At 44.6% G+C, this 24,072-nt stretch overlaps 5 protein-coding genes across 9 annotated transcripts; 3 read left to right on the top strand and 2 right to left on the bottom strand.

Annotated features, from left to right (window-relative positions):
* Window positions 1-28: 28 nt before the first annotated feature.
* etaa1a (ETAA1 activator of ATR kinase a) lies at window positions 29-2,620 on the bottom strand. The gene is made up of 6 exons (XM_058084663.1): window positions 2,351-2,620; window positions 1,928-2,056; window positions 1,779-1,849; window positions 1,585-1,697; window positions 452-1,503; window positions 29-382 (listed from the first exon to the last, which is right to left on the bottom strand). Exons 1-6 carry the CDS (start codon window positions 2,493-2,495, stop codon window positions 255-257), a joined length of 1,638 nt encoding a protein of 545 aa, XP_057940646.1. The 5' UTR covers window positions 2,496-2,620; the 3' UTR covers window positions 29-254.
* A 235-nt stretch (window positions 2,621-2,855) lies between these two features.
* LOC131129404 (equilibrative nucleoside transporter 2-like) lies at window positions 2,856-8,154 on the top strand. 3 transcript variants are annotated; one of them, XM_058072965.1, is made up of 13 exons: window positions 2,856-3,365; window positions 3,948-3,986; window positions 4,059-4,140; window positions 4,221-4,372; window positions 4,501-4,640; window positions 4,739-4,873; window positions 5,293-5,390; window positions 5,482-5,557; window positions 5,626-5,720; window positions 5,797-5,905; window positions 6,003-6,088; window positions 7,240-7,436; window positions 7,521-8,154. In XM_058072965.1, exons 2-13 carry the CDS (start codon window positions 3,949-3,951, stop codon window positions 7,630-7,632), a joined length of 1,320 nt encoding a protein of 439 aa, XP_057928948.1. In that variant the 5' UTR covers window positions 2,856-3,365; window position 3,948; the 3' UTR covers window positions 7,633-8,154. The 3 variants fall into 3 exon arrangements, with proteins under 3 accessions (XP_057928948.1, XP_057928938.1, XP_057928956.1); XM_058072955.1 differs by having other exon boundaries at window positions 3,945-3,986; XM_058072973.1 differs by lacking the exon at window positions 2,856-3,365 and adding an exon at window positions 3,464-3,567 and having other exon boundaries at window positions 3,945-3,986.
* A 516-nt stretch (window positions 8,155-8,670) lies between these two features.
* On the top strand, window positions 8,671-11,047 carry LOC131129420 (galectin-related protein-like). The gene is made up of 5 exons (XM_058072986.1): window positions 8,671-8,956; window positions 9,343-9,408; window positions 9,477-9,565; window positions 10,353-10,536; window positions 10,604-11,047. Exons 1-5 carry the CDS (start codon window positions 8,918-8,920, stop codon window positions 10,745-10,747), a joined length of 522 nt encoding a protein of 173 aa, XP_057928969.1. The 5' UTR covers window positions 8,671-8,917; the 3' UTR covers window positions 10,748-11,047.
* Window positions 11,048-11,274: 227 nt separating this feature from the next.
* aftpha (aftiphilin a) lies at window positions 11,275-20,734 on the top strand. Of its 2 annotated transcripts, XM_058069698.1 has the most exons (10): window positions 11,275-11,463; window positions 12,567-13,988; window positions 14,777-14,925; window positions 15,017-15,146; window positions 16,327-16,383; window positions 16,450-16,584; window positions 16,663-16,723; window positions 19,334-19,417; window positions 19,550-19,673; window positions 20,183-20,734. In XM_058069698.1, exons 2-10 carry the CDS (start codon window positions 12,600-12,602, stop codon window positions 20,322-20,324), a joined length of 2,271 nt encoding a protein of 756 aa, XP_057925681.1. In that variant the 5' UTR covers window positions 11,275-11,463; window positions 12,567-12,599; the 3' UTR covers window positions 20,325-20,734. The 2 variants fall into 2 exon arrangements, with proteins under 2 accessions (XP_057925681.1, XP_057925682.1); XM_058069699.1 differs by lacking the exon at window positions 19,334-19,417 and having other exon boundaries at window positions 11,276-11,463.
* Window positions 20,735-20,888: 154 nt separating this feature from the next.
* On the bottom strand, window positions 20,889-23,942 carry LOC131127636 (SERTA domain-containing protein 2-like). Of its 2 annotated transcripts, none has more exons than XM_058069711.1 (2): window positions 22,696-23,610; window positions 20,889-22,100 (listed from the first exon to the last, which is right to left on the bottom strand). In XM_058069711.1, the coding sequence occupies exons 1-2, from the start codon at window positions 22,911-22,913 to the stop codon at window positions 21,272-21,274; spliced, it is 1,047 nt and encodes a 348-aa protein (XP_057925694.1). In that variant the 5' UTR covers window positions 22,914-23,610; the 3' UTR covers window positions 20,889-21,271. The 2 variants fall into 2 exon arrangements, with proteins under 2 accessions (XP_057925694.1, XP_057925702.1); XM_058069719.1 differs by lacking the exon at window positions 22,696-23,610 and adding an exon at window positions 23,623-23,942 and having other exon boundaries at window positions 20,892-22,100.
* Window positions 23,943-24,072: the final 130 nt, after the last annotated feature.

Raw genomic sequence — 24,072 nt, 5'->3', positions numbered from 1 at the left:
ATTATTTTTATATTAATGTATTTAGTAGAATTTAGCCACAAAGATGTTTTACATGAAGTGTAGTGCAGCTTCCACCCAGCAGGAGTGTGATAATAGGATGTTAATAGGTCCATAATAGGAAATGAAAGCTTCTTGGATTAACTTTATTTACAAAAACAAAAATGAATTATGTCACTGAGTCTTTCTAAAGGCAGCTTTTTTACTTCAACTGTTTGTATAACCAGAAGACATTTTAAAAGCGGGTTTAAAAGCCTTCATGCAGGCCACGTAACTCCCTTCCTGGGATCTTTGAGGCCCTGGACCTCCTGCAGGCGACGCTGGCGACGCTCCAAGGCTTGCTGCTTCTTCAGCTCGATCTCCGCTGCCGAACATTTAGCAGCAACTATTCAGAGGGAGAGCGATTATTTTATTATCAAACCTGGATAATAACTTCAACTTCAAATGGTCTTACCTTTGTTGGTCACCATGGAGACGGGGTTGCTCGGCCTCTTAAAGGTAAAGTGATGGGCAGGTCTCTCCTGTGCCGTCGTCGTGATGACCTGGCTGCTGGCGGACTGAGAGCTTCCAGTATAATCTTTCACTTGACCATTTCCTGTTGCTGGAGTTGCAGCGCCACAGATTCCACGTGTGTGATTAGAAGCTTCCTGGTTCTGGTGGTTCCAGATCCTACTGGTAGGCTTCAGTGGGTCTCCATGGCTACTTTGTCTGGACGGCGTGTTCCGGGAGAACGTCTGGATCTGGTTCTCCACATCCTCACACAACTCACACAGCAGCTCGTCGTCTGCCGGGTCGTCCCAAACCGGCTCAGATGAGAAGATGGAGTCCAATTCGTCCTCCGGGAAATCAGAGTGGGAAGGGACCGGTGAGTGTTTCTTTGGTGCTATGGAATCAGATGCCTTGCACGTTACAGCATAGCTTGGACCATGTGACTTGTTTGACACGTCACTTCCCGCTGTTTTGGAGCTAAAATGTTGGAAGGATGACAAGTTTGCGGAAAAATCGGAATTGCTTCCCAGTTTGAAAGTTCTTCTCTGCTCTGATTGGCATATGACTGGAGGAGGCTGCAGTGCACCCGCCCGGCAGAAGTTCTTCTGAGTGGAGCAGTGCTTCGGAACGCTAAAGCAATCTGGGTTTTGAGTCAACTCAACCAGTAGCGAGTCATTGAGTAGGTCATCGTCCTCCCAGTCATCCACAGCAGCAGGACATTTTTCAGCGGTCTGAATCGACTCAAGTGGACTCAGAACCTGGCTGATGTGTTGAGTGGGTTCATCAAACAGGAAGTCCAGGTCTCCATGATGCCCTAACTCCGCTCCTGCGTCCTGGATGAGACACGGAGAGGACACGGGGTTCTGAAGGTGGTCCTCCAAGTTGAACTCGCGTTCTGACAGCAGCGGCGTGGTCTTGTGGTTCCGGTTCACTTCCTCCTCCTCGTCGTTGTCATGATGATACAAGTTGAGGTCAAACTGCTTGGCCAGCTTCAGCAGGTCATCTACTCCATTGGACCTGTCGTCATGGGAACGCCACAAATAAAATGACCCAATGAGTGATATTGGACTGAACCATTCACAAACGGTAACAATGCACCTTGGTGATTTCCTCCTGTGTTTGGGAGGCTGAATGTCCGGCGTGCATGGGATGGCGGCGCTGTCGCCGATCCACTGCTGCAAGGTCGGCTCGGTGACCTCTGGCCTGCCGTGCTACAGAGAAGACTTGTGACGTGAAAACCAACCGACATGACAACAGGACGGCGGCGCCGTGTAAGGGGAGGTGTCGCTGACCTTGGGGGCGATCCTGTTGACGATGTCAGAGATGCTGACGACTCCTGCGCCGTGTTTCTTCGCTCGTTTCCCTGTCGATAGGAGTGAATGAAAAAGATGATAGAACTTTTTCTCGTTAAAATATAGATGCATGACGCAGAAAGGTTTACCAAGTCTCTTAGGCGAAGGTGACGTGGCGTCCCAGATGATGTCATGATGGACATCAGAGTCGTATGAAGACTCGCTGCTGAAAGTACCAGAAACTCTGGATCTGCTGATCCTGGTGGGGGTCTTAAAGTCTGCAATCATTCACGTTAGCTTCACTAATATGTTACATGAAGATCATCATCATTTCAACATCTTCCATGGATAAATAACCACATTGCAAGCATTATGTTGTGAGTAAATGTTGACGTCAACATTTAAATACATGAAATAAAGTTTTGATTGAATATTCTTAATGGGAAGAGGGAACGTATTGTTGTATTTCCGTGTAGTTTGGCACCAGCTGCTTTCATGTATGATGGCGGCTTCCATTCATTCATTCATTTTCTACCGCTTTTCTTCCAATAACAATAAAATAAGTTACTGACCGGCCTTTGGAGAGTCCAACTCTGTCGATGTTTGTGTCTGCTGAGTCTGTCTCAACGTTCTGCTCAGGCGGTTGGTTTTGGTTTGTGGCGCTTGTCCGAAAAGCGAGCCTCTTGGTTCACGGTGTGCCTTCATGACATCCAACATCCCGGACTGGATTCTTTACGTAGAAAGGAAACAAAGTCCGTCTTTGCAATCGAGGTACACTGGTTTTGAAAGTCCCGCCATCTTGACGAAGACCGGTAGTGTAGCATTGCGCATGCGCCAAACTCGTTTTCTTGGTCTTGTAGTGCTAGGGTACCGGTACATAATTCACCCCGGAACCATCGATAGGGGAGTGGTTGCCAACCCGGAGGGGTGGGCGCGAGCAAAAGGGGGTTTCTCGGTTGTGTACGGTGTACAGTTATCTCTCATGTAGCGAGGAGTGTGTGTTAATGGTTGTGAGAACAATAAAGTTTTCTCCCAAGTTCGACACCCCGCCTCCGACTACAGTTCTTCGGTTCAGTCTTTATTTTTTAGTGTCATCCGCCTTTTACCAATTATCAAAATAGATTACGGCAACATTTTCTTCGTTATTTGTAATGTCGTCTTACTTTTTTATATGTTATTCATATGCTGTTTTATACGCAGTGAAAAAGCTATGATTTACTTTACAGGAGGTGTGGCAATAATGTCAATAATTGAGAAAAGCTTTCTTTCCTGGTTAAATGTTGACGAAATGTTTAAAATATGCAAGTGGTTGTAATTAGTTCAAGTGTTTTATTGTCTCTATGCGCAGTGAAACATTAAGTATTAACGTGTTGACATAGTCAAGTTAGATGGAATGTTTTTTTTGTAGGCGGGACTTTCACCACATTCACAGGAAACCGGAACAAATAAAAAAAAAACACTTCCCCGCGCTTATTTCAGGTTCCAAACTAAAAGACGAAGCCATTCATTAATTTGTCTGAATTTTTCATTGATTTAGTCAATGATTTATTGGTTGTGTTCAAGCTAGAAGAAGATCAGGTGACTCAGGTGAGTGTTCTCCGGTTCTTCTTGATATTCTATCTTACTTTCCTCTCTACAATTTGTCAATTTTCTTCTTTAGAACTCACGGGGGTACAAGTGAAGTAAGCACATCCGGTGGTTGAATTTAGTCTTGAAAAGACTTTAACGAAGCTTAACGAAGCTAATTTAGAAAAGGAAATAATATCGACGTGCTGAACTGTAACTAGAGGTAGTGTACGTTCTTTTTTATCCGGGTAGAATATTTGAATCACTTTCAAGTGTTAAACTTGATATTTAATGTTTAAACACAATATTTATCAGTACGGCACGTCGTCTTTACAAGGAAGTGAAGCGACTCTTGGCGCCATGTGGCTTACCCCAAATGACTCATAGCTGCAGTGCATTGTTTGGCCGCTAGATGTCAGCCAAGCCTTACCGCTAGATTACAGCAAACAGCACAGGAACGTTATGACTTAAAGTTGCCATGGATCAGTGGTTTATAATAAATACGGTTACATTTAACATGACAACAGATCAATAGTAGTTTAGTGAAATGTGCTTATTGTCCTTGTATTATTGTGACACTGCCATTTTGTGTTTGTGCAGCAGGATGTTGAATGAGAAGAAAGCGAGTGCTCCCACTGACCGGTAAGTGTTTTTAAAGCTAAAATGGCGTCACCAACATGTTTGGTCATGTGTGTTGTGTGTGTGTGTGTGTAGTGGTAACATCGTGGCCACCATCATCTTCATGCTGGGCCTGGGAACGTTGCTGCCCTGGAACTTCTTCATCACAGCCTCCCAGGTGCCTCCCGCCCCTTCTCTCCGTTGTTGTGTTGCCATGACAACTATACTGACCAGATGTTTCTTGTGTTCGGGTGTCAGTATTTCAACAAGAAGCTGAGCACACCCTTTAACTCGTCTAACTCGTCGTCGGGGGCAACCAACAAAGACTACAACTATGACAGCTGGATGGCGCTTCTTTCCCAGCTGCCTTTGCTGCTCTTCACGCTCCTCAACTCCTTCCTGTATCAGCGGTAGGGTCTTCATCATCATGCCAAGCGACAATAGCAATCATCTGTTCCAGGGTTAAGCTGTGTCCATTAGACACACTTTATGAAGTGTACAGGCAATGTTTAAAGTCAATGTTATGACGTCTCTGCAGGGTGAGTGAGCATCTCCGTGTGGCCTTCAGCCTGGTGGCCATCTTCCTGCTCTTCTGCCTCACCGCTGCTCTAGTCCAGGTGGGCTTGCAGCCGTACACCTTCTTCTCCATCACCATGGCGACCATCTGGTTCATCAACAGTGAGTCAAGAAGAAGCAATAAAGAGAAGCTCTTCAGTCCAAACTTACTGTGTGTGTGTGTGTGTGTGTGTGTGTGTGTGTGTGTGTGTGTGTGTCAGTGTTCGGCGCGGTCCTGCAGGGAAGTCTCTTCGGCATGGTTGGTCTGCTTCCTCCTCGTTACAGCACTCTCTTCATGAGCGGTCAAGGTCTGGCTGGGATTTTTGCCGCCATTGCCATGCTGTGTTCCATCTTAGGTGAGGATGACAGTATTTGGTTGTTGCTGTTGTTTGTTCAAAGCAGCCAATTAGGTAGGTGGGGTAGCTAAAATGGGTGGAGCTAGACACGATCCAGTGCCGCACTAACATTAAACTTTCATATCAAGGCGGGGACCTCAAACTAGTGTCCTGCGGGCCACATTTGGCCCGCGGGCCGTGTGTTTGAGACCCCTGATTTAGAGCCTTAATATTGCACGTGGTGGTTGATCAGATATTGCACAGTGAATGGAGTCTGGAGTAACTATACTGAGTAAGTATAAGTAAGTATGTAAGTATTGTAGCTCTACAGGCATGGATTTTATTATTATTATTTGTTGTCAGAAAATAGGCCATTTTTAAATACCTTTATAATACAGGTAAACCTGGTGACCCGTGTGTGTGTTTGTGTTTTTTTGCAGGCAACACTGACATCAACGCTGCAGCATTAGGATACTTCATCACGCCGTGTGTGGCCACGCTGGGAACGCTGCTCTGCTACCTGCTGCTGCCTCACCTGGTGACACCACACTCACTTCCTGTCCTTTACCTTCAACATTTCCACACATTATTCATTTTCCCATTATGGTATTTTTATGTTGTCACTGCAGGAGTTTGCTCGCTTTTACCTGAGCGGACGTGTAGGTGATGAAGAGGAAAAGATGAAGGAGCTCCTCAGCAGCGCAGGTTGCATCACGTGCACAACGTGCACAGCACCGGGAGGCGTTGGTTTGAATTTTGCTTTGTTTTCACAGACAGGAAGGCCAAGAAGAAAGAAGAGGTGGATGTCAACAGGAAGTTGATGAGCGAGCCAGAGGAGCGCTCTTCAGTCTATGCGGTCTTCAGGAAGGTGAGGCATGGCTTGACTTTCATGAGTGTCGATGATGATGTCGTTGGTGTTGACGTATCAATCATGTGCTGCACAGATCTGGTCCATGGCTGTGTGTGTGACGTGCGTCTTTGCTGTCACTCTGTCTGTGTTTCCTGTCATCACGGTGCAAGTAGAGAGCGTCAACAAGAGTAGCGCCACCTGGGGTGAGACGCCAGCTTGTGTTCATTTCCGTGGGCGTTGTATTTGGATGAAGCTAAATGTCTTTAGGATGAAAATTATTATTATTTTTTTTTTAATCAGACAAAGTCTTCACGTGTGTTTGCTGCTTCATCGTTTTCAACGCCATGGACTTGGCGGGCCGCAGTGCCCCCTCCCTGGCCCAGTGGGTGAGTGTACCAACACCCTAACAGAAACATCCAAACACACTGACACTGCTCAAGAGCATTCACACAATCATAATAAAACAATAATATTAAAAAACTGCATGCAGCCAAGCCGACATGCCATGACTGAGAGAATGGTAAAAAGGGTTGCCTCTCATTTGGTGTGGAAGTGGTATGTTTTAGGATTCTTTGTCCTTCCACTTCCACTTCTTGCATGGCGGTTGAGTGGTTAGCGCGCAGACCTCACAGCTAGGAGACCAGGGTTCAATTCCACCCTGGGCCATCTCTGTGTGGAGTTTGCATGTTCTCCCCGTGGGTTTTCTCCGGGTACACCGGTTTCCTCCCGCATTCCAAAAAACATGCTAGGTTAATTGGCAACTCCAAATTGTCCATAGGTATGAATGTGAGTGTGAATGGTTGTTTGTCTATATGTGCCCTGTGATTGGCTGGCCACCAGTCCAGGGTGTACCCGCGCCTCTCGCCCAAAGACAGCTGGGATAGGCTCCAGCACCCCCGCGACCCGAAAAGCGGTAGAAAATGAATGAATAAAAAACAGCATGGAGCCAAGCCGACATGCCATGACTGAGAGAATGGTGAAAAGGGTTCGCCTCTCATTTAGTGTGGAACTGGTACATTTTAGGATTATTTGTCCTTCTTCCCCACTCCATTTGAAACACTTTAAGTTTAGAACAGGGGTTTTTGGAATGTGGGAGGAAACCGGAGTACCCGGAGAAAACCCACACATGCACGGGCAGAACATGCAAACTCCACACAGAGATGGCCGAGGGTGGGATTGAACCCTGGTCTCTTAGCTGTAACAAGCGTAAATAGAAGTCCAAAAACCTACTGTGCATGTTTTGATCTGACAAATATTAAGTAACTTTGATCAAATGTAGAATGCAGTTTCTGCTTGGACATTTATATTAGTATTAGTATGTGTTAAACACTGTATGTGCGGTTCTAATAATGCCTTGCGCACTGCCACGTCCGTATTACATAGACCACCATTCATAATAGCGAGGACATAGTTCACATAGGCTTCTGATTGGCTTGTGGCTGCCCCCATTTTCTCCAAACAAGACATCTTGAGCTCCACAAGAAGGTGAAACGGGCGTCAATCAGGAAGTGACCTCTGTTGATGTTTTCTTCCTCAGCCATCAAAAGACAGTTGGCTGTTTCCCGCCGCCGTTGCATCCCGCCTGGTCTTTGTCCCTCTGCTGATGACGTGCAACATTCCCAATTCCAAGCTGAGCATCTTGTTTCATCATGACGCTGCCTTCGCCACCATCATGGCGCTCTTCGCCTTCTCCAACGGCTACCTGGCCAGCCTCTGCATGGCCTACGCCCCCCAGTGAGTCCCCACCCACGTCTGTGTGTGCGAGTGGGATTGTGTAAGTTGTGCATGTTGTTAAATGAGCTCGGTGTTGTCTCCCAGGCTGGTTCGCCATAAAGACTGCGAGACGGCGGGCTCCCTGATGACCTTCTTCCTGGTTCTGGGCTTGGCGCTGGGAGCATCCATGTCCTTCCTGTTGGAAATGCTGGTGTAGCCCTGAAGCGGTGTTGTTTATCAGACTCTTTTACAACACACAACACCTAATGATTCTTCTACTGCACTCTTAGTGGTGGTTAGTACGAAAACTGGAGCAGGATTGGCCCCATCTCATAATGACATTCTGAACATGAACGATAACATATCATATCAAGCAGGGCATTGAAGAGAATATTAGCATTGTGGCAATCTTTTATATGGGTCTTGTCTCACACTGGATATTCTTTCATTTTCTACCGCTTTTCCTCACGAGGGTCGTGGGGGTGCTGGAGCCTATGCCAGCTGTCTCCGGGAGCACACTGGATATATATATATATATATGTATATATGTATATATATATGTATATATATGTGTATATATATGTATATATATATGTATATGTGTTTTTAAAAAAATATATTTAAAATTATATTTAATTATATATAAATTAAAAATATATTAATTCATTCATTTTCTACCTTTTTTACTCACGAGGGTCGTGGGGGTGCTGGAGCCTATCCCAGCTGTCTCCGGGCGCACACTGGATATCTATATATATGTTTAAAAAAAAGATATATATTTATATATATAATTGTTTTAATATATTAAAAAAAAAAATATATATATATATATACACACTGGATATATATATATGTTTTAACAAAATTATATTTAAAATTATATATAAATTATATTATATATATTTATATAATTTTTTAAAACATATATATATATCCAGTGTATATGTATATATATATTTTTTAAAAACATATATATATATCCAGTGTCCAGGCATCCACACTGCCTTGCCTTGCACTTAATGTTCAAGGAATATTTGTTACCCAGCAACATTTTAAAAATTATTTAGCTTACATTTGGCCATTTTATGTGGTTTGTTTGTGTTTGTTAATTTTACTATTTTTGGGGGTTCATATTTATAAATTTTATAATTTTTTTACTCATTCTGAAGGTTTATTTATATTTGTTTATTTTGGTCCTTCCATTAAAGGAACATTGGAACATGACTGACACATTTTTTCTTCAACTGTCGTCAAAATGAGGTACACAAACACACACTTGTAATTTTAAATGTGTGAAAGGTCAATTACAGCATGGCGAGGTCAGGGGTGTGCATTCACTGTCATGTGATGCAGTAGTAGAAATCTGGTGAAGTAAAACAAGTTCAGATGTAAAATGTTGGCTTCCGAAGGCATTTAAACTCAGGATTCCCCCCCCCCTTTAAGCCCTTTACTTGTCAAACTTGCAGCTCCACCTTATTTCTTTAAGCTTGCAGGAGTACAACATGGCGGGAGAGCAGAGAGTGGCGGTGAGTCAGAGGAAGGTGAGTTGAAAAGAACAACCTGAAGAGACTGACAACAAACTGACTTCTTGGCAACAAACTTTTCCTCCACTAACGATTAAGTCGGCGTCTCGTTTTACGCGTGTTTCTGCGTTTAAACGCCAAAAAAAACTTTGTAGTAATGTCCGATGAAGCGCAAAGCAACGACACTTCCGGTATGGACCACCAAAATCAAAACATTTTATGCTAGCGGAGGTTTGTTATTTGCGAAAGGTTTTCTGAGTTCTCACGATAAATACACATTAATGTAAAATGTATACACATACATTAAAACGACTTCCCTGCGTGTTTCTATTACTGAAGTAAATGTTCACTAGCCACAGTGATGCTTTGTGAAGTGTGCTAAGTGACTTTGAATGTCTTCCCAGAAATGGAATATAAGCAGCAGCGAAGAGTCCAAAGTGAACATCGACAGCACTGAGCAGGAGGATCTGGTAGTTAATATTTGTAACAATTTGGATTAAAAACATGCCGTTTAAATAATGTGGTGTGTGTTGTGTAGGCAGTTCCTTTCCGGGGTCCCGTCGCTGGTGGGATGCGTCCTGGCAGGAAGGTTATCATCTTTGCTGTCTTGGACTCACATCCTGACAGGTTTTGTAGTCTTTAATAACGCTTTCATTAACAGGCGACAATGACTGACAATATCTTTATTTAATTGTATTAGTGTTCCCTCGCTCTATCGCTGTTTCTTTTTTTTTGTTACACATATGACCGCTGTTATAGGCCGAGCCTGGCCCTTTAAGAGGAATTGCATTTCCCTCTCCACATTGTTTTCTGCATTTTGATTGGCTGTAGGCCACTGTCACTCAATCTTACTGCCCTGCTTTAGCATTGCTAGCTTGTTTGCTTCAAAACAAAGGTTTGAACTTTTTTGAAAGTGTTTAAACAAAAGAGAGAAATGTGAGAAATGTTATACTGTCGTATAAAAGTATATAATGTGTATGGTGAGGGGCTTAACAGCCTTAAAACGCACATAATTGTAAAAAAATGAACTTGGCTTCTTTGCGGCTTTCACTTATTGCGGGCTATTTTGGCAACATTTCCCGCGATAAACGAGGGAACATTATAGTCATAATTGTAAATAATTTATTTTAAAATAGCATATTAAAAAACAAAATACAATACTTTTGAACTGTACGTATTCCACAGGAAATGATGTTAATAATCTGTTCCAGGGACAAACTGTGTCCATCATAATTGCTTTATTCAGGGTTCAAGCAATGTTTCAAGTCACATTTTAACATTCCTAGTGTTGTACAAGTGTAAAAAGAAGTGAAGCACTGTTAATAGTATGAAATATGAGTGGACCTTCCTGTCCATATTCTTTAAAGTAAAAATACTGAACTTGAAGAGTGTTGTTCCTGTCCGTTACCGTCAGGTTCTACATCGCCCTGACGTGTGGCTGTGGGATGCCCAGAGAGCCTCCCGCTGACGTGGCTCTGGAGATCTGCGTCCGCTTCAAGGAGCGTCAGGTGCTACGTCGGGCGTGCGTGAGGGGGGCGTGGGGTCGTGCTGAGAGTGCCATTCCCTTCTTTCCTTTCATCAAGAATCAACCCTTCAAGGTGTGTCGGACATCTTCGGTCCTCGTGGTCCAAGCCTTTCAAACTAAGAGCACTGATGTTTTCTCAGATGGAGGTGCAGTGTGAACACGGTCGATTTCGCGTCTTCCTGGACGGACAGCAGCTTTTTGACTTTCAACACCGAGTGGCACCGCTCCACCTCATAGACACCCTGTGGGTCAGGGGCAGTATTGCCATCACCAAATTGGCCTGAGGGGGCGTCATTGAGACAATGGATGCTAAATAAGATGGATGGATGATGAAAGTATGGATGCATTATCACACTGCTGGTTATGGTTCTGGTTCCGGTGGTCTAAATGGTCATTTTCTTAACCCAGTGTGGTCTGCTTAGGACCATTGAGTCAGCATGAGGTTTTGTCACCATTTAGTAACAATGTGTATTGGTATTCTCCTAAAAAAGTCTTATATATTTGTATATTTTAGAGTTTCTTTATATTTCATTCATGTTGTAAAAATGTAGATTTAAAAATATATAATAAATAATGGTATCTACTGACAGTGTTACGTGTATATCTGGTTTCGTTTAATCGACATGTTTATTCAAAATATTTTTTGTACACACGACAACCATCTTCAAACTCACAATACTATATATAATAATAATAATAGTTTTTCTGGACTTACGTATGTCTAGTGAAAAACCATGCAGTTCTACAAATATGATATTTTCCCGTCAACCTGTTAGCTGAAAAATAAAAAGTTAGTTTTGGCTGAGCCAGTGGCTGCCGCGGTGCATGCTGGGAGACTTGAGGCTGTCCAGCAGCACAAGCTAGCAGCAGTAGCCGGCTCACAACCTTCACTTTGGGCTCACTTTCAGCCTCCTAGACCATCTCACCTTCTTCCATCGGGCCTCCTGTGGGCTGTACGCCCCTTCACCGAGTCATGGAAGCTTGTGGTCAGCGTGTCAAGGTTAGTAAAAGAGTTACTTTGGACCGACAAAACAGCTGCTGTCAAACTAGCCGAGTCAAGCTAGGCGGACGCTGCTATGCTAGTGGCTTGTTGTCGCTTCATTTAGCTGCGCACTGACTCCGAGAGTAGCTCACACTTAACTAACTTAACGTAACTTATTTCCAATCTTATTCTGTGTTGGCTCTTATTTATATACTAAACAACACTGTTTGTTGTCGTCGAGAAGTCAACCGGAAATAAAACATTGTCGCGGGCAAGGCACCTGCGGATACATGCTAGCTAAGTTAGCAGATCCGCCCAATTCTATCGTAGTTGCTGTGTGGTAGTTGTATTGCCTTTTGAACAATTCACATTTAACTATGTTATCAACGCCTGCACTTATACACGCCGGGCTTACACGCTAGATAACATGTTGCTTGTGTTTAAGTTGTCAATTTCAGCTAACGACAGTTAGCTTGTTAGTCTTCGAGCTAAACGACAAGTGAGCAAATAAAGTGTCTGAAGTCTGCAAACTTGCCTGCAGTTTGTTCTTAAACGTCAATAAAAGGCAGCCAGAGCATGGTGGTCGTGAAGGTGCCTTGCTGAAGTACTTGACATGTAATTTAGGCTTCACCTGGGGTTTGAGTGTCATGTTGTGATGAATTAATGTAGTGAACGTCTCATAACGTTGAACGATGTGACGATGAAACGTCGCCATCAGTATAAAATTAAAAAGGATGTACTACTACTACTAATACTGCTACAAACGTGTCCTGTTAGCTTATTGTTTCTCTTGCAAACTGTTGATTCTAGCTTTGCTTTCATGTTGTTTACCTCCACTTGTCATTGTGTGTGCTTTTTCCATTGCGTTCATATTACAATAATTTACTTAACAATTGTCTTATTAATGTTTGCCTTATGTGAGCCTCAATGTTTGTTTTTATTCATGGTTTCTGTCAATATTTAAAGAAACACTACAGACATGACTCCATGTCCATGAAACGATGCTTACGTGAGGCAGTCCGTCATGAATAAGTCAGATAGTGTCAATTAGATGCAAAGACTGACATTAATTGGTCCTTGTGTCACTGTCGTCATGGTGACGCCTCCTTTGATCGTCTCAGGTGTAGCAGGACGACTCGCAGAGCGACGCCACCATGGAGCCCGACGTCATCCGCATGTACTCGTCGTCTCCACCCCCGATGGAGGACGCCGAGGAAGAGGACGACGAGTTTGGAGACTTCGGCACCTTCTCTGCCGTGTCGACCAGTGTCAGCTTCACCGACTTGGACACGCCTACTTCCTTTAACCAGACTCAGGCGCTGACCGCCACTTCACCGCCGGAGCTTCTCAATGGAGGAGGGGTGTTGGGAGTCTTTCACAATGGACCCCCCACTGATTCCAAGGCCAACGGCGTGGCTCCCGGAGGTCACAGGGTCATCAGAACCGCAGACTGGACTGACATGAAGAGAGCAGATTCTCATGTCAATGGTGGGGACGCAGAGGTCCTAACAAACGGGTTTGCAAGCTCAGACATTCAGGGAAGTCCCCAAAGTTCTGTCCACTGTCCCGCCAGCGAGGATGCAGGAAGTGTTGACAGTCTGGAGGCAGAGTTTGCCGACTTTGCTGCTTTCTCGGATGCAAAGCACGGTCCCGAGAACTTGGATGTCTGCCCCTCAGAGGACCTTGTCAGGGACGCACACAGAACTGGAGCCACCTCGCCCGAGTCCTTGTCTCTTCCCGCTGAGGAAGCATGTGACACGGAGCTGGATGTGACACCAAGGGACGCAGACTTTGCACATGAGCACATCGCCTACACTTGCACAAAGCCGCCTCTCTCGCTCAACGGGGAGTCCAACGATGGCGGCAACGACGACTCCCCACACACGGCTGACAACCTCGAGGGAGGGCCGTCAGATGAGAGGAGCTCAGAGGTCGAAACGGAAACGGAGACCTCATTGGGTCGGCCGCTGTCGACAGACGCTCTTGAGGAGTATGGAAATATGAGCACGACGGGCTCTGCGCCCTGCCCACCGCTTCAGGAAGAGACATCCACGCCAGCCGACTACAGCCAGCTGGCCGAGGATGAGGAAGATGATGAATTTGGAGATTTTGGAGACGCAGGAGCCTCATTGAAGCAGTTTGACCCACCTGAACACCACCATGAGCAGCAGCAGCAGCCCCAGAGCTCTGCCCCCTCAGTTTCCTGTGAGGCAGCAGAGCTCGATGACGAATTCGGGGACTTCAACTCTCCTAAATTTGACACCGAAGTCGCAGGGGAGGGAGGAGCCTCCTTTGCTGATTTTTCTACCAGCAGCAGCTTTGGCAACTTTAGCTCTGCCGCCGATGCCGGCTGGAGTGCCTTCGGGGAGGCAGAGCATGTTATGGTGCCTGAGGAGGAGGAGGAGGAAGTGGCGGTGACCTCGGGTGAGTCGTCGTGGGCTGCGTTCAGCTCAGACAACACTGCCCCTCCTGCGGGGGATACTGAGGGGGCGTGGCACCAAGCGGAACCTTCTTCCTGCGAGCAGCTGAGCAGCAGACAGACGGTGAGTTGACGTAATACATCTTTTAATTAGCTGCATGTTTGCTTCTATGCTTTAATTCACTAACGTTAATTCACACTGAAATGTTCTCATTGCGCACATTAGCATAACAATCTAGCAATTCTTATATCTTGTGCTAATTTTTGGTGCTTTGTATTGAGTCGCTGACGATAACCCACACAGAAAGCTTTTTAGATCTTCCAGATTCTGCACCTATTGCTGCAGTATTTCTATTGACTTCCTGCTTCAGACCCAAACGGTCTGTTTAATTTATTCCACCCGCGATCCTCCTCTAGGTACGCCCACTTTGCCGTGATTGGTCACACTACCAAGCGCTCCCTAGGACTTCCGGATCCAAAGCTCCGCATTTACTATAATTAGTTATGGCTTTTGTTTGCAGGGCATGAAGAAATAAACATGCATAGGCTAAAAAGCATAAGTAAAGAAAACCACTTTATATTCAATATTGTTCTACAATTCCACTAGGACACACGTGTCGACAGGTTTTCTTTCAAACCGGTTTCTCCAGCAGGTGATTGAATTGAGGAGCTCCTTCCCTCGAACCAAAGGAGGGTTAATCATTAAAATCACCTGCTGGAAAGAAAACCTGTAGTGTACTCTCTCAACTGTACTGAACTCTTAACTAGTTCATAATTGAAATGGTGAACTAAGAACGTGAAGTATTCCGATTTATAATGTGTGAACTTTGAACTCGTTCATGAGAACTCTGAACTTTCACGACACTGCTCACTTTGAGAACCTGACAAAGTGTTCACTTTGTGTGGCTGCAGGAGGCGCTGTGGAGTCGGCTGGAGAAATTGTTTGAGAGCAGCTTCCCCCGGGCTGCCGCGCCTCCTGTGGAGGACGAGGTTGTTTCGCTGAAAGTCCTGCTGGGGCCGCGAGAGGACGAAGACCGGCCCGGAGCGCAGGAGGTCATGAGGTTAGCACAGAAGTGGAAATGAATCACAGTCACAGCTTCTGTTCGTCCGGACACGGTCTCGTCTCCACGTCTTGTGTCTTGTCGTCTGCAGGGCGCTGCATGGCGGTGTGTGGACACAACTTGAAGACATCCATGAGGCCATCGGTCTGAGACATCAGTGGGGGGGCTCGTACTGCAACAAAACACTGCTGTGCTGCCTGGGCATCGACACGCGCAACATTGTGAGATTGTTTCTCTCTTTAGAAGAACTTTAGGGACACATAAAACAAACGTTCATTTATTTATTGCGACCCGCTCATAAACGTATTTGGACCGGTGACTTGTAAGGTGACAGTTAACGTCGTAACTCCGCTCCGAATTCTTACACGGTATGCATAAAAAATGAAAAACAGGAAGTGTTTCTTGCGTGATACGTTTACTTTGTAATCAAACACAAGCGGCCACAAAAATATTTTACCTGTTGGTAATTTACACATTGCCACTGGTGTGCATAACACCACTACAAGTGTGCAGCCCAGCCTTTAACTCAAGAAAGTGACAACACAGATCCAGGAGGAACTATTGAACTGAGATCTATCAGTGTGCAAAATGTTATCAAGCCATTTCTAAAGCTTTGGTGCTCCAGCAAACCACAGCTAGAGCCATCATCCACAAATGGCAAAAATGTGTAAAAGTGAGAACCTTTCCAGGAGTGGCCAGACACTCAAAATTACCCCAAGAGCGCAGCAAAGCCTCAACCATGAGGTCACAAAAGACCCCGCAACATCCAAAAAACTGCAGGCCTCACTAGCCTCAGTTAAGGTCAGTGTTCACGAGTCCACCATAAGAAAGACACTGGGTAAAAACAGGCCTGCATGGCAGAGTTCCAAGACCTTTGAATGGCTGAAGAAAAAACAAATGAAGACTTTGGAGTGGCCTGGTCTTGAGATGCTGTGGCATGACCTTTATGAAGTTGGTTCATACTCAAAAACCCCAAAACCAGTTATTGCTAACGCTTGATTGCAGTTGTTGCTGCTAAGGGTGGCCCAACCAGTTATTAGCTTTAGGGTGCAATCACTTTTTCTACCTTTTAGTAATAAAAAAAATGCATTTTGTATTCCTTGAAAGTGAAAGTGGACCTGCATGTCTAACAATTGCACATTTGGCAGTGTTAGCAAAAACAACACTTACTTTGATTTAGCGAGTGTCCAGCAGTGTCGGGGTACATCCAAACAGTGCTGGAGCTTACACCAGCTAATCAACAAGGGCTTGTAATGACAGCTATTGCAGCGCTAAGAGGAAACTCTGACATCACTCTCGCAAACAGTCGCTTTGTGGTGATGTCATTGTTTGATTGCTTTATTGTGTCCAACATCTAAAAATGGACATTTCTTCATCATGTCAATCATTTGGTCTTTGCAGCTGTTCACAGGACAAAAGAAGCAGCCGGTCATCGTGCCCATGTACGCTGCCAGCCTGGTGAGTGACCTTCACACCTCTTCAACAAGCGCACACACTGAGCCGTGCTGCGTTGCGTATCCACAGGGGATGTTGGAACCCACCAAAGAACCGGTGAAGCCCATCTCGGCAGCAGAGATGATTGCCTCCATTGCACAAGCACCACCAGCAGCAGCAGCAGCTCCTCCAAAGACAAACCTCTGTACCTCAGACACAGTCCAGGTTAGGGGTCGTACGCGGTCGTCACGTCACGTTCGTTTGTCACTATGCTAGTGACATCGCTACTCTTCTGTCCTGCAGGAGGCACTCCCCCCTGTCCAGTTCGACTGGAGCAGCAGTGGCCTTACTAACCCTTTGGACGGTAGGTGGCCCCTCCCACCTGACCCTAGTTTTCCGCCTTCTTTTTCCTTTTCCTCGTTAACCTTCCTTACCAATCTACTGAGGCAAAAATCCACCCCAAATGTAAAGTTTGTCTTTTAGCACCTCCCCTTGGTTCCCCTGATTGGAGAGTCGCTGGTGTTGTCACAAGGCTGCCTCGAAACGCTCCAAGCGGTGACAAAATAAATAAATAAAAGAAAATAAATGAAAATAAATTAATAAAATAAAAAATATATATTCATTCAAGAATTAATGAATGAATATTTTTTTATTTTATTAGATGGATGAAAAATTAATGTTGAAAATAAATTAAAATAAATTAATAAATTAAAATTAAATGAAAAGAGTAATTAAAAAATTAATTAATAAAATAAATAAATTCATTCATGAATTAATGAATGAATTAATATTTTTTTATTTTATTAGTTTATTTACATTTATTTTCTTATTGATTTTTAAAAAAAATATTCATTCATGAATTAATGAATGAATGAATATTTTTTTATTTTATTAATTTATTTACATTTATCTTATTTTATAATGAATAAATTAATATCTTATTAGTTTATTTACATTTATTCCTCTTTTATTTTAAAATTATTCATTCATGAATGAATTATTTATTTTATTAATTTATTTTAATTTATTTTATTTTCATTTCATGAATAAATGAATGAATTATTTTTTTATTTTATTTATTTTTTATATTTTTTGTCACGTACCAAAGTAGGAGGTGATATGAGCATTAAATGCCATAATGGGTACCATAGTAAGTGTCAATATAGTGATATACAGTGAAGAAAATAAGTATTTGAACACCCTGCTATTTTGCTATTTCTCCCACTTAGAAATCATGGAGGGGTCTGAAATTTTCATCGTAGGTGCATGTCCACTGTGAGAGAGATAAACTAAAAAGAAAAATCCAGAAATCACAATGCATGATTTTTTAACAATTTATTTGTGTGATACAGCTGCAAATAAGTATTTGAACACCTGTGTATCATCTAGAATTCTGACCCTGAAAGACCTGTTAGTCTGCCCATTAGAAGTCCACCTGCACTCCATGTATCATCCTGAATCAGATGCACCTGTTTGAGGTCGTTAGCTGCATAAAGACACCTGTCCACCCCATACAATCAGTAAGACTTTAACTTGTAACATGGCGAAGACCAAAGAGCTGTCCAAAGACACCAGAGACAAAATTGTACACCTCCACAAGGCTGGAAAGGGCTACGGAGCAATTACCAAGCAGCTTGGTGAAAAAAGGTCCACTGTTGGAGCTATCATTAGAAAATGGAAGAAGCTAAACATGACGGTCAATCTCAATCGGAGTGGAGCCCCATGCAAGATATCACCTCGTGGGGTCTCAATGATTCTAAGAAAGGTGAGGAATCAGCCCAGAACTACACGACAGGACTTGGTCAATGACCTGAAAAGAGCTGGGACCACCGTTTCCAAGGTTACTGTAGGTAATACACTAAGACGTCATGATGTGAAATCATGCATGGCACGAAAGGTTCCCCTGCTTAAACCAGCACATGTCAAGGCCCGTCTTAAGTTTGCATATGACCATTTGGATGATACAGAGGAGTCATGGGAGAAAGTTTTATGGTCAGATGAGACCAAAATAGAACTTTTTGGTCATAATTCCAATAAGCGTGTTTGGAGGAAGAAGAATGAAGAGTACAATCCGAAGAACACCATCCCTACTGTGAAGCATGGGGGTGGTAGCATCATGCTTTGGGGGTGTTTTTCTGCACATGGGACAGGACGAGTGCACTGCATTAAAGAGAGGATGACTGGGGCCGTGTATTGTGAGATTTTGGGGAACAACCTCCTTCCCTCTGTCAGAGCATTGAAGATGGGTCGTGGCTGGGTCTTCCAACACGGCAACGACCCGAAGCACACAGCCAGGAAAACCAAGGAGTGGCTCCGTAAGAAGCATATCAAGGTTCTAGCATGGCCCAGCCAGTCTCCAGACCTGAACCCAATCGAAAATCTTTGGAGGGAGCTCAAACTCCGTGTTTCTCAGCGACAGCCCAGAAACCTGACTGATCTAGAGAAGATCTGTGTGGAGGAGTGGGCCAAGATCCCTCCTGCAGTGTGTGCAAACCTGGTGAAAAACTACAGGAAACGTTTGACCTCTGTAATAGCAAACAAAGGCTACTGTACCAAATATTAACATTCATTTTCTCAGGTGTTCAAATACTTATTAGCAGCTGTATCACACAAATAAATTGTTAAAAAATCATGCATTGTGATTTCTGGATTTTTCTTTTTAGTTTATCTCTCTCACAGTGGACATGCACCTACGATGAAAATTTCAGACCCCTCCATGATTTCTAAGTGGGAGAAATAGCAAAATAGCAGGGTGTTCAAATACTTATTTTCTTCACTGTATATAGCACATCATGACTGGTTCAAGACTCTTCATCCTTGTATTTAGCAAACATCAACTGCTTGATTGGCTGAGAGTCGCTGGTGATGTCACAAGGCTGCCTCGAAACGCTCCAAGCGGTGGACTTTTGTCTTCATTAGAGAAAATGACACATTTCTTCTACTCAACCTTCTCTGCTCTCTTCTTTGGACGCAGCCAGTGGAGGCTCGTTTCTCTTAAACCTGGACTTCTTTGGTCCCGTGGACGATTCGGGCTCCACCTGCTCGCCCTCCATCCCAGGTCAGCAGCTGTCACTGCCGCCAGCTCGCCACCTTCCTCTTTCTCTCCTCCATTGTTGGCTTCCCTCTGGACTGTGATTGGCTCAAGACTCATTGTGACGCCCGCCCCCCTCAGCTCTCGCCTGTCTTGCAGGTGTCGACCCCGAGCTCTTTGAGCTGACCACCGCCAAGATGGACTCCGGTGGTGCCAGCAGCCGCGTGGTGGACGCCTTCGCCCGCTTGATGTCCACCATGGAGAAGACCAGCACCTCCACCAGGTCAGACTTCTTTACTTGCGTTACTCAACCACAGTGAGTAGCAGGCATCTAGTGGGTGCAGTTTTACAACATTTCTAGATGTTGATTAGACTCCTGTCCTGCAGTCACCAGTAGAGTTTCATCAAAATATGAACAAAATGAAAAAAAAATCGAGCTTTTTGTGAAAAGTATTTCAAGCATAACTTTCACATTGGCACAAATGCAGCTATATGTATTTCACCGAAATCTATGCCACAATTTATGAAAATTATTGTTTAAAAAATTAATTAATTAATTAAATTCATTTAATTAATTAATTTAAATTAATTAATTTACAAATATAACACCATGAACTATTTACAATTTTCGCACGCCCGCGCCCCTCGTGAGGATAAGCGGTAGAAAATGAATGAATGAACATTTGGAACTGAACTGATTCGATTTGAGTGCAAACAAAAAAAACGTACAAATAAATCTTTGGTAGCGAATGGGTTAATAATCCGTGGTGACCTGGGCATCTCGTGTCACAGGAAGCCGAGGAAAGACGAGAACCTGAGCGAGGAGGCAGCCAAGGTCATTGCCGGCCTCCCCGACCTCTCCTTCATGCAGGCGAAGGTACTGATGTTTCCCACCACGCTCACACCGCTGGCCTCTCAAGCCACGCCCGATTGAAGCCCCGCCCTCTGTGGAAGCCACACCAACCTATTCCTGCTGACGCATCAGCATTTTTTTTTTGATTAATTCCCGTCACACTTTTATTTTGGAAGTTGCTCTTTTCCGCTCTACTTTTCCTTCAAAGCATTTATCATAACGGCAAAGCAGGAAGTGACATCACTTCGAGGCGTTTTCCTTCTAGCTGAGTGACGGTGTACATAATCAGGGAAGTTAATTTAGACTGTGAAGCATCAATACATCGATCCGATCTATTTATAGACTTTAGCTGCAGCTTGAATGTTTCCAACTTCAGTCCACATGCACACGCCTCGTGCAACAGCAGCAGCAGCAGCAGCAGCTGGTGGGAAAGCCACGCCTCCGTCCTGGTGTGTGTTTTTGTCTGTGTTCTTTGTGTGTGTTGGGGTTGGGGGGGGGGGGGGGGGGTCAAACCACTGAGGTTGTGTGACGAAGGGACCAATTAGAGTGTGTGTGTGTGTGTGTGTGTGTGGAGGACTTTGCACATTGTAAAGATGAAATGGATGTAACGTGGTCGTGGTCGCTCACTGTGTACACAAACGTACGCAACAATTCCTATGGAAAAAAAAAAAAAAAAAAAGGCGGAATCACTTGAAGGGCCTGTCAGGTTATCGTGCATGCCCGAGCTCTAAATTTGACACAAATTAAACTAATTTAAGAGGAACTTGTTTTTTGTGAAATGTGCTTGGCAACGCATTTGTTTCATTTAATGTAGAAAACATGTCAGACATCATATTCCCAAATTTAAAACCATATTTAAAAACTAGGCACTGAAAGGTTTACAATTGTTGGACTTTTCCAGAGCAGACGTCAGGATGTCATCTTCCAATGACGTGCTTTTTTTTTTTAGCTTTTCTCTCATATCTTTGTCATCCATCTTGGAAGTCCTTTCCCCAAATGTGGGTCATGTGATCTTGGACCGGTCGTCCTCAACTTTCCACTAGAACCTCCATGATGTGCTCCAGTTCCGTCGCGTCCATCTTTAACACCGAGCTCTGAGGGCCCGCCCCCACTGTCCCATACCCGGACAGTGACCTGACCAGGCTGTCGGCCATCTTGGTGGTAGACGGCGGGGGGCAGTGTCTAAGGTCATACATGGCCGTGTCAATGTCTGTGAAGAGGGCGTCGTCCAAGACCAAGTCGGTCAGGAAGGGGCTGGCTGGCAATGGCAAAGAGTTTGTGGCATCGAGCGGAAGAGGAGAAGCTTTCTCTGTCCTGGGCTCCGCCTCCTTCATGAGGGCATCAAAGCGATGACGAGCTGGAGGCGACGAGGATGACGGACATAGCTCGCCGATGTCCTCCAAGGCGGACGAGAAGCTGTCTCTGGAGGACGGTGACCTCGGGGGGGTGTGAACATGGTAGAGATGGGCGGGAGCAAAGAACACTTCGTCCTCTAGCAGCGAGGCGGGCGTGAGGCATGAATCCAACACCGACAGCGAGGACGGCAACGTGTCCAAGGAGGATGCGGGTGGCTGGAAGTCGGTCAGTGGCGTTGCGGCGAAGCGGAGGGAGCTCGCGCCCACTTCCTGCTGAAGGTCATTGTGGATACGCCGGATGATGTTGCCGATGAGAACACGCCTCTGCAGGTTCATGTCCACGCCTCTCTGAGGACGGTAGAGCTTCATCAGCGACATGTTCAAGACTGCCTGGCGCCACAGAGTCCACGACGCTTGAGATACACCGCACGCCGCTTCCTCTGACGCCACCTCATCCTCGCCTTCGTCCAGCTTACGCTTCACGCCGTTAGCCCACATCAATCTGTGACACACAAACACATACATTGAGGTCATGTGACACATCACGCTGTGAATAGTCATGAAATCCCCTTGGTGGCGAGTCAATGAACTACATCTGTCTGATTTGACCTATGACCTCAGTCTTAGTGAGCCAGCAGGTGTTCTGTGTGCTGATGGTGACCTCCCCTGCGCCACCTGACCCCATGCCCCACCGACACCCCCCCAGCTGCCTGCTGATATATGCAAGCAACGGTGCATTATTATGATCACATGACCAAACAGGAAGTGAGCGGATTTAACAGCCTGAGATCACTTTGATGCTCATTCAGCTAAGTAATGATGACACATGACAACATGTACAGTAAGCAGATCAGGTTTACGTGATGACTTTATTGTGCAGACCAGCGGTGTCCAAAGTGCAGCCCGGGAACAATTTGGGCCCTCAACATATTGTAAAAACTAAAATAATTTGTTACCTTTAACACATAGATGATATGCAGGCACCCCTAATGTAGACGTGACTAAGAGAGACAACATGCTAACGCTATTAGCATGTTAGCCAGTCTGCTTTCAAAGCAAAATGAAAGTCAAAGAAAAACACATGGTGGTGTGTATACGTTGCCATGGAGATGAATATTCCGGGGCTGTTGACGATCAACAATGTAGACTGCTGGGTGTGGTTGCCGGGTATCATTCTTGTCTTTGGACCCGGGTGTGCGTTACATAACAAAACCTGGTTTGAGCGTGGGTCACACTTGACGTGACAACTGTAGCCAGTGACGTCATCGTGGTGTGGCGCCGCCCCAAACTGTTTTTTTTTTACGTCTCCTTCCATGCAGCACGATGACCTTCGAACCCCCAGCTGCTGCTCTGTGCTTTTACACTTTAAATAGGCACTTCTTATCAATCAGTAATCAATACTTCTAGAGACCACACATACCTACTTAAATCATGTGTTTGGTGTTAATAGTTGAGGCAATCATTTAGCATAACTACTCCTGTCCAATGTTTAAAATGTCTTCTTCACGTCAGCGTCATACTATATATGGCATTATACAATTATAAAATTGTAAAAACCTTTAAAAAAAACTTTTTGATCTGCATACTGATTTTTGGATCTAGCCCTTTAAATTCCGGATGCCCTTCCTGACGAACACCGATGATAACTATTATTATTATTACATTAAGAATTCAACATGAACTGGCTTATTTCCGGACATTCAATAAGTCAATTTGCATTAAGTTTAGCTCACAAAGTGAAGCATTTTACTATTCTTGTCACTGGTCGTTCAGTCTGACCAGCAGCACCCCCGGGCAGGGCAGCGACAGCTGCGCTCCAGCTGGCCGTCAAACAGGCACCAAGAGCTGGACAAAATCAGCGTAGACACCCGGTGAGTACAAAGGGAGCGGTTGTTGAGAAACAGTGCGGTTTCATTAAGAATTACTGTACACATAGTACATAATGTTGCATGCTAACATGGGAGTCATCGTAGACCAACATTGAAGCACCTTAAAATTAACTTTGAAGCTGCGGAGTCACTCACCGCCAATAGCCGCATCCAGGCGTTCTTCTTTCGCATACACCACGTCTGCCTGTCCGGCAGTAACGCAGACTAAGAACATGGACCACCACAAATCCTTTCGTTTTACTTCTCTCTTGCTTCAAACTCCGCCGTCGACCTTCTTTCACGTAGAGGCGTGATCAAATTGACGAGAAGCAAAGGGTATATGTTCCGGTTGGAACTTCAGAATAAGAGCCAATCGCAGGAAGTAACAATATACACCCAAATAGAAACAAATTGTGAAATACTGTCTGAATTTGAGCAGTTTTTGATCATTATTAAATATACAAATTTGAGTATGGGAACATTATTGTAACCAACTTATGCTAGAATAAAATTAAATGTTTTTTTGCATAAAAAGGTCAGCTCGTGATCAGAAAATCATAGTGCTAAGAGCACAATGAGAGGGTGCGTGTTTGCGTTCGTCAGAGA

This window comes from Doryrhamphus excisus, chromosome 1 (assembly GCF_030265055.1).
Source record: "Doryrhamphus excisus isolate RoL2022-K1 chromosome 1, RoL_Dexc_1.0, whole genome shotgun sequence".
Classification (NCBI taxonomy): Eukaryota; Metazoa; Chordata; class Actinopteri; order Syngnathiformes; family Syngnathidae; genus Doryrhamphus; species Doryrhamphus excisus.
Note: the sequence above shows the minus strand (reverse complement) of the source record. Positions and strands in the feature narration are given on the sequence as shown.

Excerpts from the sequence above, each read along its gene's own strand:
- aftpha (XM_058069698.1), top strand. The coding sequence starts at position 12,600 with ATGGAGCCCGACGTCATCCGCATGTACTCGTCGTCTCCACCCCCGATG. Across the intron at positions 16,384-16,449 it reads CCATGTACGCTGCCAGCCTG|GGGATGTTGGAACCCACCAA; the intron begins GTGAGTGACCTT and ends GCGTATCCACAG. Across the intron at positions 19,418-19,549 it reads CTGCTCGCCCTCCATCCCAG|GTGTCGACCCCGAGCTCTTT; the intron begins GTCAGCAGCTGT and ends CCTGTCTTGCAG.
- LOC131127636 (XM_058069711.1), bottom strand. The coding sequence starts at position 22,913 with ATGGAAGGAGACGTAAAAAAAAAACAGTTTGGGGCGGCGCCACACCAC. Across the intron at positions 22,101-22,695 it reads ATATTCATCTCCATGGCAAC|ATTGATGTGGGCTAACGGCG; the intron begins GTATACACACCA and ends TGTGTGTCACAG.
- etaa1a (XM_058084663.1), bottom strand. The coding sequence starts at position 2,495 with ATGTTGGATGTCATGAAGGCACACCGTGAACCAAGAGGCTCGCTTTTC. Across the intron at positions 1,850-1,927 it reads ACCTTCGCCTAAGAGACTTG|GGAAACGAGCGAAGAAACAC; the intron begins GTAAACCTTTCT and ends TCCTATCGACAG. Across the intron at positions 1,504-1,584 it reads CACAGGAGGAAATCACCAAG|GTCCAATGGAGTAGATGACC; the intron begins GTGCATTGTTAC and ends CCATGACGACAG.
- LOC131129420 (XM_058072986.1), top strand. The coding sequence starts at position 8,918 with ATGGCGGGAGAGCAGAGAGTGGCGGTGAGTCAGAGGAAG. Across the intron at positions 9,566-10,352 it reads TTGGACTCACATCCTGACAG|GTTCTACATCGCCCTGACGT; the intron begins GTTTTGTAGTCT and ends CGTTACCGTCAG. Across the intron at positions 10,537-10,603 it reads TCAAGAATCAACCCTTCAAG|ATGGAGGTGCAGTGTGAACA; the intron begins GTGTGTCGGACA and ends ATGTTTTCTCAG.
- LOC131129404 (XM_058072965.1), top strand. The coding sequence starts at position 3,949 with ATGTTGAATGAGAAGAAAGCGAGTGCTCCCACTGACCG. Across the intron at positions 5,391-5,481 it reads ACCTGCTGCTGCCTCACCTG|GAGTTTGCTCGCTTTTACCT; the intron begins GTGACACCACAC and ends TTGTCACTGCAG. Across the intron at positions 5,558-5,625 it reads GGAGCTCCTCAGCAGCGCAG|ACAGGAAGGCCAAGAAGAAA; the intron begins GTTGCATCACGT and ends TTGTTTTCACAG.